The 16,250-nt window shown below is 37.9% G+C and overlaps 1 protein-coding gene across 4 annotated transcripts in view; it reads right to left on the bottom strand.

Annotated features, from left to right (window-relative positions):
• The window catches only part of Slc44a1 (solute carrier family 44 member 1), a 224,334-nt gene that overhangs the window by 58,843 nt on the left and 149,241 nt on the right, over window positions 1-16,250 (bottom strand). For 2 of the 4 annotated variants that reach the window (XM_045141827.1, XM_045141829.1), the window contains 2 exons: window positions 15,081-15,161; window positions 10,400-12,745 (listed from right to left, as the gene is read on the bottom strand). In XM_045141827.1, the coding sequence (XP_044997762.1) occupies window positions 12,722-12,745; window positions 15,081-15,161 (105 nt within the window). In that variant the 3' untranslated portion in view covers window positions 10,400-12,721. Of the gene's footprint in view, window positions 1-10,399; window positions 12,746-14,855; window positions 15,162-16,250 lie in introns of those variants that run through there. The other 2 variants (XM_045141828.1, XM_045141826.1) reach the window with 2 other exon arrangements.

The following is a 16,250-nucleotide window of genomic DNA, read 5'->3' as shown; positions in this document are numbered from 1 at the left end:
CTTTCCTCATAGTTGGGTTGCTGTTTCTTCATCAGACTGGGAGGTCCTTAGGATCAGGGGGTATTTATCATTGAGCTCCAGGAATGTAACTGCCTGGACAGAGGCGGCCTCAGGAAATGCTTGTTTACAAAGTAGCTGAACTTGAAGCATTTAAGTGGAGCTGATTTAAGAAAAGTATCTGAAATAGACCTCACCATCATATTCTACCAATGTGAGATGCAGATCACATCAGATCCCAAAAGTGTATCATTCTATCACTATAATTTTGTAATCATTGTCAACCTCTCAACTCCTCCCCACTCTTGCTCTTGGCCTCTCACTTTTCTAATTACCAAACATAGCTAATCCATTTGCATCTGACTAAATTTGTTTTTAAACTGAGAGTCAGTTGTCCCAAACACCATTTATTAAAAATTCTTTCCTTCAGTTTTCATTTGAGGTATATTTTTAACTTTATTAAATCCTTATCAATAATAGGATGTGTTTTGGGATTTATCTTTTCTACTCTACTGGCCTATCACCCCACTAGTTTATTTATTGTGATTTTATTATCTCACCTGGCTATTTGTTTTTAATATAACTTAATGTATTCATATTAAAAAACCGCAGAGGAACATTTCAAATATACAGATAAGCAGAGGGGAAAAAAACCCAACTAAAATTATCCATAAGCTGCTAACATGCAGTATGTGTAATTATCATTTTGATTTAAACAGGTTGGCTCTCTTAGCTGACTTCTACTTAACCATCTTACCAGGTTTCTACCATTCTCTGGCCTTGTGTAGAAGGTACTGGCTGATGGGTAGAGGGCGCTCAATGTTCCTGGGGAGAGACCTCATTTAGGGGGCCTGTGGCTGTTCTAATATCAGTGGATTGTACCTGGCAGAAATCAGGAGTGTTTATTAATGTGTGGTATTCCAGGTGAGGTGTTACTCAATGGTGTGTTTCTTTATTATGTATTTGATAAAAACAATGAAGATGATGAGACTAGTTGTAGGAAAACTAATGCTTTGACAAAATGCATTGGAAAGATTCAATAAAGGTAAAATGCAAAAATTAATATTCATAGATATGTATGAGAAATATAACCTTGGGGAAGAATTACAAAAATCTTTGAGTCTACCATCTGTGGGCTTAGTGTCTTTAACTGCTGAACCATTTCAATACTTCATAGTTTTACATCTTTGGATGGTTTCATTGTTGATATTACTAATGCAAAAAGAGACAGTAGACAACTGAGTTCAAGAATCTTAAAAAAAATTAATATAATCCTGGCACGATGGTGCATGCCTTTGATCCCAGCACTCAGGAGGCAGAGGTAGGAGGATTGCTGTGAGTTTGAAGCAACCCTGAGACTCCATAGTGAATTCCAGGTCAGTCTGGGCTAGAGCAAGACCCTACCTTAAAAAAAACAAAAAAGTAAAAACAATATAAACACTGACCAACTGTCATGTGTAATGACTCATGCCTATAATCCTAGCATTCAAGAAGGCTAAGGCAGGAGGATCGTAAGTTCAAGACCAGCCTGGACTACATAATGAGACACTGTCTCAAAAAATGAAGATATAAGCTGGGCATGGTGGTGCACGCCTTTAATCCCAGCACTCGGGAGGCAGAGGTAGGAGGATTGCTGTGAGTTTGAGGCCACCCTGAGACTCCATAGTGAATTCCAGGTCAGCCTGGGCTAGAGTGAGACCCTACCTCGAAAAACCAAAAAAAAAAAAAAAAAAAAAAAAAAACAAAAAAACAAAAACAAAACCGAAAAGAAGATATTAAACGTTTTCATCTTATAGCTCAAAAAATTCATTTTTAATGATTTTATTATAACCAAAATTTTCAATTAATGTATCAACATTCAGTGTTGACAGAATTGTTAAAGCATTTACTATACCTTAAATTTGACATGTACCATTTATTTTAGGTAAGGTCATGTTTAAAGATTGGTGTATCCCCTTGATTTTTCACTAACTATGCTGTGAATGTTATTCCAAGCCTGTAACTCCTATCTTTATCACTAACCATGCCTGGCTAGTCCCTCCTATTAAATTGGGAATTTATACCCAGCATTTGGGAGGCAGAGGTAGGAAGATTACCGTGAGTTTGAGGCCACCCTGAAACTACAAAGTGAATTCCAGGTCAGCCTGGGCTAGAGTGAAACCCTCCTTCGAACCCTCTCTCTAAAAAAATTGGGAATTTATGTCCCTGTTTTGGTTTCTCTTTGCCAGGACTATAAGAGTATAGTTTAGCCATATGCCCAGCCTAGGATTTCTTACAGCTAATTTTCTCAGTTTCCACTGGCCTCTCTTTTGGTGGGTGGAGATTATTTTGTGTGTTAAATTGTGTTGCTGTAAGCAGCAAGAATCTTTTATGAGAGACCAAGTAAGTGGATCAACTACAACCCCCCTGACATCCTGTGATGTTGCAGGATATAGAACTCAGTTGAGGCTTACTGAAAACAACTGTTTTGTCTTAAAGGGAATTCTTCTGAGCTGTTGGCTGCTTTAGTGACAGATTTGGCCATGGGATGCTTAAGATGTAAAAGCTTTACGTTTTTTTAAAAATTTATTTGCAAGAGGAAGAGGAGAGAGAGAGAGAGAGAGAGAGAGAGAGAGAGAGAGAGAGAGAGAGAGAGAGAAGATATGAATGAATGGGTACACCAAGGCCTCTTGCCACTGTAAACAAACTGCAGATGCATGTGCCAACTTTGTGCATCTGGCTTTATGTTAAGTACTGGGGCATCAAACCTAGGCCAACAAGCATTGCAAGCAAGTGCCTTTAATTGCTAAGCCATCTCTCTAGTCCCAGTTTTAAGATTTCCATTGAAATTTTGATAAGCCCATGAAATGGCTTGATGGCTAACTCTACCCCCCATCCTGAATCCTAAAATCAATGAAGTTGTATCTTCTAAGGTTGTTTCTCAGACTCTGGACAACAAATAAAGCATGATATGTAACTAAAGGCACAGGGCATGTCTTACTTTTTTATTAGTACTTGCCATGACTAAAATATCAACATGAAGAGGTATAACCCTGTGGGTTAGTTTTGTAGCACCTGACCAAAGATGTGAGCCAAAGAGCCTCATCAGACATTGGCTTCTTACAGAGCCATTCAATATCAACAAGAGCTTTGAGCTGTACAGCTCTGTGAGGCTGCTGAAACCTCAATCCCTACTTGTCCATTTGGCTGGAATTCACGTGGACAGTCATAGCATTTCAGTCAGTGATGGTTTGCATACATGACGGTGGTCTCATGAGTCTGCCATGTCATACTTTTGCAGCCATCTATGTGTGTGCAAATATACTCTAAGTATTCCTTCAACAGTGACAAACTATCGATTCACTTTTCCGACTAGGTTGCTGGTCATGAGTGATATATGGCAAAGAGCCACTTGGATTTTTCTTTATTTCTCCCCCCTGAAATTAAAAATTCAGGTTAAAATACAGAGTATACTTTTCATCACCAAACAGAATGACTTCTGGGTACTATTCAGGAAATGTGAGATTTTCCATAAGCTATTTAATCACTAGGTGGCTTATATGAGAGAAATTATTTAATTTTTGTTATCAAAATCATGCTGAAAGAGATTGAAGAGTCCCAATGGGTTAGGATTCTTCAGTGTTTCCACCCTATCACAGTGTGTGAAGACTCCTCACAAGTGGTCTATATCAATTCCTTTTAGCAGAATGGGGATATTCAATCATGGTTATCAACTGGGCATTGCTCACATCAAAGAACGAAGGGCAGTCGGCAGATGAGGCTTTAAGAAAAATGCAAAATTACAAAGTAGGAGAGGTGGGCTGAAGAGATGGCTCAGTGGTTAAAAATGCTTGCTTGTAAAACCTGACAGCCTGGGTTTGATTTTCCAGTACCCAAATAAAGCCAAACGCACAAAGTGGTGCATGTGTCTGCAGTTCGTTTGGAGTAGCAAAAGGCCCTGGTGAATCCTCTCTCTCTCACAAACTTCTAATATCACTTAAAATGGTCAATTTTTTTTTTGTTGTTGTTTTTGAGGTAGGGTCTCACTCTGTTCCAGGCTGTCCTGGAATTAACTATGTAGTCTCAGGGTGGCCTCAAAATCACAATGCTCCTCCTGCCTCTGCCTCCCAAGTACTGGGATTAAAGGCGTGCATCACCACGCTCGGCTAAAACGGTCAATTTTAAGCAAGTTTGGTTTTTCCAAACTAATGAGTACAGCTGCTGTCTAAATGATGGCACACCCACTGCACACTCAGTACAGATGGAGGCTCCAGTTCACACTGGGCTCAGCTCTGACACACCTGTCACATACTCCCACTAACACAGTACAGACGGAGGCTGCAGTTCACACAGGACACCACACTGGTGCCATGCGTGTTCCCTGCAGTGAACTTAGCATCATGGAGGCCTTTCCATGAGGATCTAATTCAGTTGTCACCTTAGCATTTGCATGGCCACTTGGCCTCCAAGATGAATCTGGCTGGGCAGAGGATGAACTTTGTACTTTAGAAAATGGTTTTAGTACATGCACACTCCAACACCCTGGAACTTGCTGAGATGAAAGAAATAAATAGTTGGGAAGATCTCTGGTATCCTGCAGGTCCCTGACCTAATGTGAAACTGATCACTTTCTGTCAACCACCACTGTGAACACAGAAAAGTCTTATGACACAGTAGACAATAACATTCTTTCCTATAAAATTTTATTTATTACATAAAAAATTCTATACATTTCTTAGACTAAAATACAGTTCTCATTATAATTCTGGCAACTGAGTCAGTACACAGAAAACTTAGCATTAGTTCAGCACTTTTTTTTTTCTAGTCATATTTCGGCACAGGTAAAACATTTCAAAGCTCCGTTTCATTTAAGACCATTGTGTACTTTAAAACCAGATGGAATGCCATCCAATTCAGAGCTCTTGGAGGTTAATTTTCCAGCAAGTCTTGATAACTCCAGAAAGTTAATTGCTTAATATACATATTTCTTATGTCCTCTGAGAGCAGAATGCTCTCTTGCAATGTCTGCAATATGTCAGTAATGACAGTCACCAATACCAGAGCTACAGTTGCATCTGTGGGGCATGTTCAAGCACCTACATGTGTTTCCCCACATGCATAGTGTAGTGACACTGTCATAAGAAAGAACCCAAAAGAATAGTGCAGTAAGGGATCCAGACTGTGGAATTCATGGAAGGCTTAACCGTGATCCTCCAGTTTGTAATAGACAAAGACAAGACATGATGGAAAAATTACTTTGACTCTCTGGAATCAGATGCGAATGGAAAGGGTGGAGGGAGGGAAGGATGGATGGAATAGGAACACGTGGTACAACATACTTTTCACTGGATCACACAGCAGTGAGAAACAGAGACTCACAGATGTGCTGTTTTGTGTTGGCACCCAGTATGACAGGGTAGGCTGGATACTGAGTGTGAAGTCTGTGCCTGAGCAGGTCAAACTTTAGCTGTCTTACTCTAGGAGTTGTTTCTTAAACTAAAGCTCAGGAAGACCGTCAGATAGTACGGATAGTGAGTTGCACCTTTGGTCTTCAAATGACAGGCTTTGCCTTTGTCTGTTTTTCCAAAACCTTTGTCACTTTGTTAAGATTCCCTTTATGATTTTCTTCCTGCCTTCTTATACGCTATCTATAAAGTCCTTTCCTTTTATAATCATGTCAGACTAACAACCTGCTTGGACTTATTTCATTACACACAAATCTATTAGAAGTAAATATAGTGGTTATGAATACTCTGAGATGGTCAGGTTGAAACTTCCTTTCACTGTGGGATTCAGTACTCTGACAGAGGAAAGAAGAAATCAGAAAGCATCATCACAGATCCAGTAGTACTAGGGAAACATAGAAAACAGTTAACTGGCCGGGCGTGGCGGTACACACCTTTAATCCCAGCACTCGGGAGGCTGAGGTAGGAGAATTGCTATGAGTTCAAGGCCAGCCTGGGGTCCAGTTTGGGATAAAGTGTGAATTCTAGATCAGTATGGGATAGAGCGAGGCCCTCCCTTAAAGAAAAAAGTTCTGAATATAATGTACTGGAACTCAAAGGGCAGGGAAAATTTGTCTAATAGTCCCTGTCACCAACCAACAGCCATCAAAACTATTCTATTATTGATATATTCCCATTTTAACAGATTTATAGGGGAGCAGGAGGCCCTTCCTGTTAATCAACATAGTAAATGATGAGGGCTTTCACAATTTCTTAGTGGTAGGTAGAATAGTACATGGGATCATATCTATCTGCCCATTTATACAAGTCTTTTCAACATTCACTTTTAGTCACATTAAGTGCTGTAAAATCCATTTCTCAAGCAAGAACTCAACTAAAAATTCCTCCCTGGCAGGATGGGTAGGTTACATTCATACCCCCAAACCAGAACATTCTCATTAAGTCCTACATTTCTATGACAAATGGACCTAGCAAATTTAGCTTGAATGTTGGGCCCTGTCCTCCTGATATAGAGAACTGTATTGATGGAAGGTTTGTATTGTATTGGGAGATGTGTATTGTATGTTGGAAGGTTCACTAGAGCCTTCTTTGGGGTTAGAGTGGGCAGGGAGCTGATCTGTCTTGTTTTTTCATTGATTGGCCAACTACGAGATTTCCATTACATTGTTCAGTCTGGAAATATAGGTAGTGGCTTTGTGTTTGACTATATAAATCACAATTTGCCAGAATCGAATCTTTAAAAACCTTAAAACTCCTCTGAGGATTACTGCCTGTTTTTCAAGGGCCCAGGGAGCCTTCCCTGAAAGATGCCATATACCATATTGTGGAAGCAAGCTCATGCTCCCTAAAAGCAGGAGGGTGGAGCGAACATGGGGAATGGAGGCAGGGTGCTATTGCCAGAGTGGTGCGAGGCTGCTTTCTATGGTGGAAAAGATTCAAGACAGGCAATGCCTCCCTAATTTATGTGGGAAGTAAACACCTTATGAATTTTTACCCTCACCATCAGCTCCTTTAATGTTCTATTATTTTAAGAAATCAAGTACATACTTGACTTAGCTAATTTACATAATCTTCCATTGTTTAACTTGTTGATAAATTTTAAACAGAAATTCACTGGTACCATGCCATATCTGAGCTACATCAAAAACAACCAAGCCTCTTGGCAGATTGGTAACTGTAAGGATTCTCTTTTCATTTGTTTTAGGATTTTTTACTTTTGGTGGTCTAGTGCAAATAATTTGGCTCTTTGTCAGAAGTTTTCTCTAGGAAATATATCACCTCACATCCCCAAGGAAAGGAATTTTATTATTGCAAAGATTTGATGATGACCACTAAGATTAGTGTGACTTCTATTTATAACCTAGTACTAAATCACAGACTATCTTTTTTAAAAATTTTGTTTATTTTTATTTATTTAGTTGAGAGTGACAGACAGAGAGACAGAGAAAGAGGCAGATATATAGAGAGAATGGGTGCACCAGGGCTTCTAGCCACTGCAAACGAACTCCAGACATGCGCTTCCTTGTGCATCTGGCTAACGTGGGTACTGGGGAATTGAGCCTCAAACTGGGGGTCCTTAGGCTTCACAGGCAAGCACTTAACCACTAAACCATCTCTCCAGCCCAATCACAGACTATCTTTAAATTATCAAAACGATTCCAGGTTACAGGTGGTAAGTATCATCCTCATAGGATCCTCTGTGGGTTCTCACCACTTCTAGGAGCGCTGCGGGGTATCTGATGGGCTATGAGTGTTTGGGACACAGTCCGTAGCTTCCATAAGTTACAGAGACCCATGACCACTGACATAAGCCTACTTTTGAATATCAAGTATTAAATTCAGACCTCAGCAAGTATGAGTGAAAAATATCTAGAACATTTATAAGTTAAGGTTCTCATATTCATCTAAATCTTGACTAGACCATGAATAAAATCTTTATTATTCTGAGCTTCCTGGTCTGGATAAAACCATTTAGGTTGTGAAAATGAATACTAAACAACATTCTAATATTTGGGTTTCTAACAGTCTTATCTCTTTTGAACCAATTTACTAATGAATTCCCCTAGGAAATATCAAACTTAAGTCTTGTCTATATAATTTACAAAAGTAGTAATTGCTCATGCAAAATTGAAACTGAATCATTGTCTATTTTTACACATATAAAAATCAAGATGGGGAGGAAAGGATATTATTTTTTTTCTGCACACAAGAAAGGTTTTCTACAGAAACTCACAAGTTTAAAAACTGCATTTAAGTTTTCTGTAAGAAATATATTTTTATAGATTGTAATCTGGAATGAAAATTGTTCTGTTAATTAAAACATGAAATATAAGAATTTGGCTCAAATTTATGAAATTCAAATGGGAATACTGTGCTATTTTAAATCTATCACTATATACAGAATGTCTAGCTTTAGGTTTGATTTTTAAGTTTGCTAGCTTTGGATTTTGTTCTTGACATACTCAAGGGTCCTGCTTTTTCAGAAATTGGGCTATGCCACTAAGTGAAGATGCACGGATTCCACAAGCAGCTACTTTGTATGAAAGGTGCCCACTTTGCAAAAGGCTTAACATATTCCTCAGTATGCTGAGCAACATGAATATGCATTTAAAGCAAAAGGCATTATAAGCCATCAATATAGAACACACAAATCTCTGCTTTTTGCATTTACTTATGATCCCACAACTCTCTAATGTACATTCACAGACCACATCGTAACAACTGTAGGCAAGCACTTCTATCTGTCAGATGGAATGCATGAAAAGAATACAGAGATGAGCTGTGTCAGATGTTCTGATAAGCCTCTGGATCGGAGGATTCCCCTCTCCAAATTAGCTGTAGGAAAGCAGAAGAGAACTGACTTACTGGTATTTCTGGGAGAAAAGGATGGTATCGGGGATTAAACCCAGGACTGTGCATGTTAGGCAAGAGCTCCTGGGCTGAGTTATATCCCCAGCCCAGGAACTTACTGGAAGGTGAAAGCTTACATTCCACTTAGAAGGAAACTTCTCAGAAGCTGTGGGAAGGAAACTGGAACTTCAAATGACAACAAAATTAAGACAATGAAACATTGAAGTCACTATAGCTGATAGATCTGGTTTTGGAACTGATTCCCAGGTGGTAGTTTGCATGTAGGAGGGCCTCTGTGATTTGTGTATGGTGGACATGTCTGAGGCTGAGGGTGGGAGGGGGATGGTACTTTGGCCCTGCAGACATTGGGTGAATGCATTTCTTGTAGCTATTCAGAAGAGAGAGACAGAGGATAAAGCAGCCCAGGAGCATGATAAAGCATCAGGGCCTCACCAGCACCACCCACTCGTGGAGTGGACCTGAAGCTGCACTGGGGAGGCCAGGCCGCCCTCAGCAGATACCAAGAGGTGTTGGGGAGAGATTATAACTAGCAGCTTAATTTCTTTCACTGAAAAAAAGGGGAAAGAGCATCTCTACTAAAGAAAATTTATTTCAAACAATTTTTAAATGGACTCGATAAGTGCCTCTGATAGGGAAAACATTTGGAAACCAACCCAGCTAAGCTACTTCTGTTGTAGTGAGTTAGGACTTAATTATGTGTAGGAAGGGATAAAAACTTTAATCCTAAACATTAACCACTGCATTAAAGGGTCTCGAGGAATAACCTGCTTTGTGTTCTGCTCATCCATGCAGGGATTATACAATCTTAGTGCCCTTGCTAAATTATTAATGTTTTATTATTAGTGCATGGGTAAGCCTCTCTTTAATGAAGATGGGGCTCATGGATTTACACTGAAATGAATTCAATCCTTGCCCTTTCATATTATAGCACAGCTTATTCTTGAGGCAGGACCTCAGAGTGTCTAAATCATGCACCAGGCTCTTAATTATCTGATGGGAAAAAAACTATAAAAACATTATGGACACCAATACCATTTATAAAAGGAGACCAACTGTAGAGATGGAACTCCTCAATATAGTTTTGAAGAACCATCAAAGAAAATGGCAAACGTCACAATTCAGAACTATGGTTTATAAACTAATTCAGGGACCCAAAATTTCCCAGATAGTTTTGTTCTCTATTCTTCTCACTTGGAAGGAGAAAAAAGCAGTAAGCAAGTAGCAGTAAGGCAGCCAATAGCTAGTTGGAGGATGACTGGCAATGAATGAAAGAGGCAGCAGGAATACCAAACATAATGTCTAAATATTGCTAAGAAGCCTCTAGGAGGATTTATCAAAACAACTAAGGCATAAAGCTCACAGGAGAGTGATATTTCATATATCAACTATCTCTCTGTGGGTGCCTAAATCATATATATGTGTATACATATGTAAATATATATATACACATATATACACACATACTTGCATATATGCATATTTGCATATATCTATATGGCACACCAACTTACTTAGGGAAACAGCCTGGGGATTAATTTAACTCAAATGACATGGTTACACATAGATCATAATTTCTAAACACAATGTTAGTAAAACAAAATTTATTTGTAAAACAGGACCTGTTATATAAAATGGCACACAATCAAGTTATACAAAAATACAATTTTTTTTTCTGATTACAGTTCTAGTGGCAAATGATAATTAGAAAGCATTCCTGGTGTTTTCAGTAGTTGAAATTGTGAGCACATGGAGCAGGGGCAGCAAAAGTCCATGATGTAGGGATCTCCAAGTGAGCAGAACCTGATTTCCAAGTCCAAAACTTCCATCAGATCACTTTGGAGGCACACCTCCTTAAATAGCTAGCTCCTGGAATGTCTTCTTGTTTGATACCCATCTTCCAGGCCTTTTGCTAATTTTAAATTTAGTTCCCAATGTTTCTGAATGTCCAAACCTGTATGGCTACAAAACAGGTGGTATTTGGGGTTCTGCTGCATGATTTTCTCACCTATTAGGACAGTTGTTAGTAACATGATTATATTCCATTTCAAATGACAGAAAAGTACAGTGACACTATTGGGCAACACTAGATGTCAGATGTTAACTTCTGGAGAATTACTGTTTCAAAGTAGCTATGCTCACAATGTTGGTTTCCCAGATCTTGCTAAGATATGAACTCTTAACTGTGTGTGTGTGTATTTTTCTTTTTGAATTGCAACTCTTATTGCAGTATTCTGAAAATTCAGAATTACATTAGCTTTGAAAAGAAACCAAGGCATTTAGCAAATTTTTAGCCTAGCAAGAGTAAAGAACACCAATACTTAAAAAAAAATACAATTTACCTTTTGCAGCAATTTAAAGGTCCAACCCTTTGAAAGGAAGCACATTAGCAAACAGCTGCTTATTAATCCCTAGTAACACTAACTGTATGCATTTCCATAACACAGCCTAATTCACCATCTAATTCTGGTTGGAGGCAATGCTTTCTTTCAAAAGATTCTCCTTCCATGGAATGATAAATGCTGAGGCTTTTTTTTTTCTTTTTACAGAGCCTGTATTTAGTGCAATAAGTTTAAAAAATTTGCTCTGAAATATTTGCTTTACATTAACAAAAATAGCTTTTTTTTAAAAAAATTGTAACAAAAAGTTATCGCATAAACAGATCATGAATTATTCTTAGCAAATTACACATTTTTTCTTAAAGCATTCACCATTACAATAAGCAGAACAATGGAACATTAGCCATTCATATCTGGTAAGCTTCAAGAATTAAAAAATTAAAAAAAAAAACCCCAAACCTACCCCCAAACATAAAGAACATTCACACTTGAGGATCAACACACTAAGCAATTCTTCAGTTAAACATTGTAGAACTCTGGATATTCAATGAATCGCCAAGGAGTGGAGCACCTGCCAGTATATTTTCAGATTTTATAGCAAGCATTTGGATAAAATGGCCATTTAACCCTAAGCTACTAACTTTCTTCTGAAACAGAAGCCCAAGCACTGGGATTTTCAATGCTTTATGCTTCACATTTCTGTCCCTTTTTAAGTTCCTCCAAGCATTACTTAAGCTGCAAATCAATACACAGAAACTTAAAGGCTAAACTTGCTGGGTGCCCCAGCTTCCTTTCAAATCAGGCACACATATGTATGGAGTATGCTATTGAAGTTAAACAGGAAAGCAAGACAAAATGGAAGAAAAAAGTTTGCATAAGAAAGATTTTCTACCCCTTCCTTTGTTTCCTACTTTCTTTTATCGAAGCATTAGGGTAAACTACAAATACCTGAGGAGTTGGTTACTTTTTAATGTTGGCTGACAAATGCATGAGCTATTATGAAAATTCCCATAATGGGTCCACTTATATATTTTGGAAAGCAAAATGACATGGCTTTTTTGATTGGGGGAAACTGATTGAAGAAATCTCTTATTTATCTGACAGCACATGCCTAGTTTTGATGTACTAGGTCTTATGCATCAGGAAAATAAGACCTTGGTTTTATACACACATTAGGGAAATCACCCCTGAAAAACTTTAGATCAGAATTTGTACAATAATTTTACTTAACTAAAGTTAAAATTTCCTTTAGTTATTAAAAATGTTAATCAGATATGAATCTAACATTTCCATTAAGACAATTACAATTGAAAACATTAAATGACGGAAGTTGCCTTGTAAAAGCCACCCGTATGAAAGGAGTACATGTTTGACAAAAATAAGCATAAAAAAGGTATTAAATCCCTGTTCCTTTTCTCTAATTTTGGCTGATTATGTGTGTGTGTGTATATATACATATACATATATATACACACATACATATATATATACACACACCCACACACACAAATACATAGTTATGTGTATATATTGTTTTGGAATGTCAATGGGTTCCATAACCGTCGGCTACGTTCAAGCAGAACTTGCTCCCGAAGCCTAGAAAACAAAGTCATACAGAGTATAATCTTAGACAATTACCATTAAAAGGAGATCATGAATGATGTTACAAACACACACATGGTCACAAACAGTAACAGGGCAGAACACATTAAGTCTCCTTCTCTCCTGAATTGTATGGGTGGGGGGGCGCAAATTTTCTCTGAATGTGGAAAGCTGCTTGCATTCCTTTTGGATCACCTCTGAGCCGCAAAAGCACCCTTTTCCTCCCATGTCCCTAGAGATCAGGTTTCCCATCCTTTCCCTCTGAAATCTCTTTCCTCTATGCAAATAAGTACACAATGAGATTTTCCTAAACCTCTTCATCACATTGGCTCAACTTTTCTAAAATGACTTTCAAAGAACTATAGAAAGACCTCATAACTCTTAAAACATTTTCTCAACTTGTGAGACTCTTTTAAAATGTTCAAGAGGAAAACTGACAGTTCTCCTATTCAGTTCAATGGTCTCCTGTCAAACAGCAAATTTAAAAAGCTCACTTCCTGGGCATTATTTTGTAGGCTAAAAGTAAATCTTAGATGAAGATACCCTATTAAGGAGGGGCCATGAGCATCTGTAGTCTGGACACACAGCAGAAAGGTGTAGGGCCTTGGTGCAGATCTTCCACTGAGCAGTAACACAGCAGACACAGACAAACAAGTCTAGATTCTGTGGATCTTCAAGCACTAGCAGGGATTCCCTCAGATGATTCTTTATGACGCAGGGATTGGTTACAGTAGGAGTCAACTCTAATCAAGCACACTGGGAAACAGAAGCAAAGATACTAATGTGCTTAAAAATAAAGCCACTAGTGAGCAACAATCCACACTTCTCTGCTGGGGAATTTTTAACCTCTCAAAACATCATTCTTAGTGACCAAAGGCTACAATGTCTACAGCTCCAGAAGAGCAATGCCCATAGAAGATGTACCTGGGGACAGAGCACAGGTGGCTGCCACTCATCGGGAAGCAATGAATTGATGAACAGCATGAAATGAAAGCAAAAACTGGACAAAGATATTAAGGCCCTGTTCATGATAAGAGATACTCAATATGTAAAATACTATTAGGAAAAAAACAACGCTAAAAGTCTTGGCTTCTGGCAGAATGACATATAACCTGGCTCATTCTTTAACAAAATTATTGTATATAAATTAGGGTTTCAGGTCAAGAAGTGATATTCATATTTTCATCTACAACAATTCACCTATTATTTACTAAAGAATAACATGGAAATACATGCCAAGAGCATGACTAGATTGGCTAGTCCTCAACTTCACATATTTCTACATTTCTTTAACTGCTTTTTACTGAAGATTGATTTAATCAAAGTTTCAGTCACTGGAAAGACAGAAAAGGAGGGAAATCCAAGCTTATTACCTAAAGATCTTATATATTTTTTTCTTTTAAGTTTTAGGCTTGAAATCTTTATTTCCTGAGCAAGGAGAACAACCAGGCAGAAGGAAGTGTGTCTTGTTTCTCCATGTCACCATGGAGTGGGTAGCATTATCACTCCTGTCCTAATTAGATCAATATGGGCTTGACACATCTGTTATCATATTGCAGTGAGAATATATCTATAGGAGAAGCAACTTTGGGTTCTCCTACAATGATTAAGAATCTGCTTTTATTCAAACAAAGACCTCCATGCCATTTCTCATCTATGTATGTATGTGTATCATCTATCAGCTCCTAGTTACTATACTGACTCGAGAAACCAATCCTTTTCACAACTAACTTGTGAGAAGGGGAAGGTGTCAGTATTTCTGAGAGGGAATGTAAGTGTTGATGGAAATTGCCTTGTTGGCTAGAGAAAAATAGCTCAAAACAAAACAATAATAAAACAAAGAAAGTACAATTAGGCAACAGAAGAAAAAGTCTGCAAAGAGGAAAAGACAGTAATGTAAACAGAACATTATTTTTTTTTAAGGAATATGAAGTTTAGCAAGTTGAAAGGAACTGTATTATCACTTTCTAAAATGATAAAAATCAAACTATAAAATGATCAGTCAGATGAAAACTAAACACTGACTATTCAAAAGAAATCATGAGTACCAGCAGTTTCAATGTAGGGACCAGACTTTCATGTTCTGGCCCTGAGAACACTGCTGAAAATGCTGTTCCTTTCAGCTTGCTTTCACAGAAGGTGGTCTCAGCTGTGACAGGATTTCGGCCATCCAAGTGATGGGTAAGCAGACAAACAGAAAGAGCAGCATGTCCTGTGTGATACAGATAACAAACGCTTCTCCCGAAGAAGTGCAGTCAGTGAAGACAGAGAGAGAGAAGAAGTGAAAGTGAAATTCTTGGAGGGTGGCCGCCTCCTCATCTCCACCTACCATCGGCTTCAGCTCTCGGGCATCAGCAGCGCCTCCCTTACCAGCTTCTTTCATTGCTTTCCTACTGTTCTCCACAAATTCCTGCAAAATATAGACCATACCACATTAATTTTTAGGTCTTTTCAGATTTTATTCAGTAGATGAATTCTAAACCTGTGTATCTTTGAGGTAACCTTGATAGTTATAATATTCTCAGCATGATATCTGCTAAATCTCTGAGGACAGACTGCAACTCACTGATCTTTCCTTACTCATTGTGACAATCTCACTATGACTCTAATAATGTTAATTCTCTCCAGAAGAAAAAGGACCAAACATTTTAAAGAGACTTCCCACTTAGAAGATTGCTTAAGTTTTACACAAACAATTTACCTAATAAGCCTGAAGTTCATTTGTTATTATTATTATTGTTGTTTCTTGAGACAAGGTCTTTGTAGCCCAGGTTGGTCTCAAACTAGTGACAATTCTCCTGCATCAACCTCCCAAGTGCTAAGACTACAATGATCACAACCATGCCTGCCCTTATAAGCTTGCACTTAAGAGTGACCTACAAAGTAAAAACATTACACTTTTAAGTATGAAATACTTCTCTTACTAAACCAAAGTTTAACTATTTAAAAAATGTCTATCTAGTCTTGCCAATTACTCCAAAGAGCAGGAAGACAGAAAGCATCAATAACAATTTATGGTCAGCAGTAGTTAAAATAGGAATATTCCGTAAAGGAAATGTTCTATTCTTCTAAAAGTTTATAAAGGACTTCTTGCATGTTGTCATTAAATTCTCCCATCATTCTTACAGAAAAAACTGAAAAGAGAAAAACTTTTATTTTTTGTAGAGCATGGTGGTTCATGCCTATAATCCTAACACCACAGTGGATGAAGCCAGAGAAGTACAAGTTCAAAGCCAGCCCGAGCTATGTCATGAGATACTTTGACCAGTGGTTTATAAAACAAAATCACTAACTGCTTTGGTCATGAGAGACATAGTGTTTATGGATTTAATTATGAAAATAATTAGTTAGGATTAATTTAGAGATCATGAAAGTGTTCAAAAAAGCAATAATCAGTAACAAACAGGCTAGCTAAGTTACCTTGAATTTCTACTATAGAAAAAAATCTAGATAATTTATTCATATATTTATTTCAGATTTAACTGGATAAATTACACTT

This window comes from Jaculus jaculus, chromosome 1 (assembly GCF_020740685.1).
Source record: "Jaculus jaculus isolate mJacJac1 chromosome 1, mJacJac1.mat.Y.cur, whole genome shotgun sequence".
Taxonomy (NCBI): domain Eukaryota; kingdom Metazoa; phylum Chordata; class Mammalia; order Rodentia; family Dipodidae; genus Jaculus; species Jaculus jaculus.
Note: the sequence above shows the minus strand (reverse complement) of the source record. Positions and strands in the feature narration are given on the sequence as shown.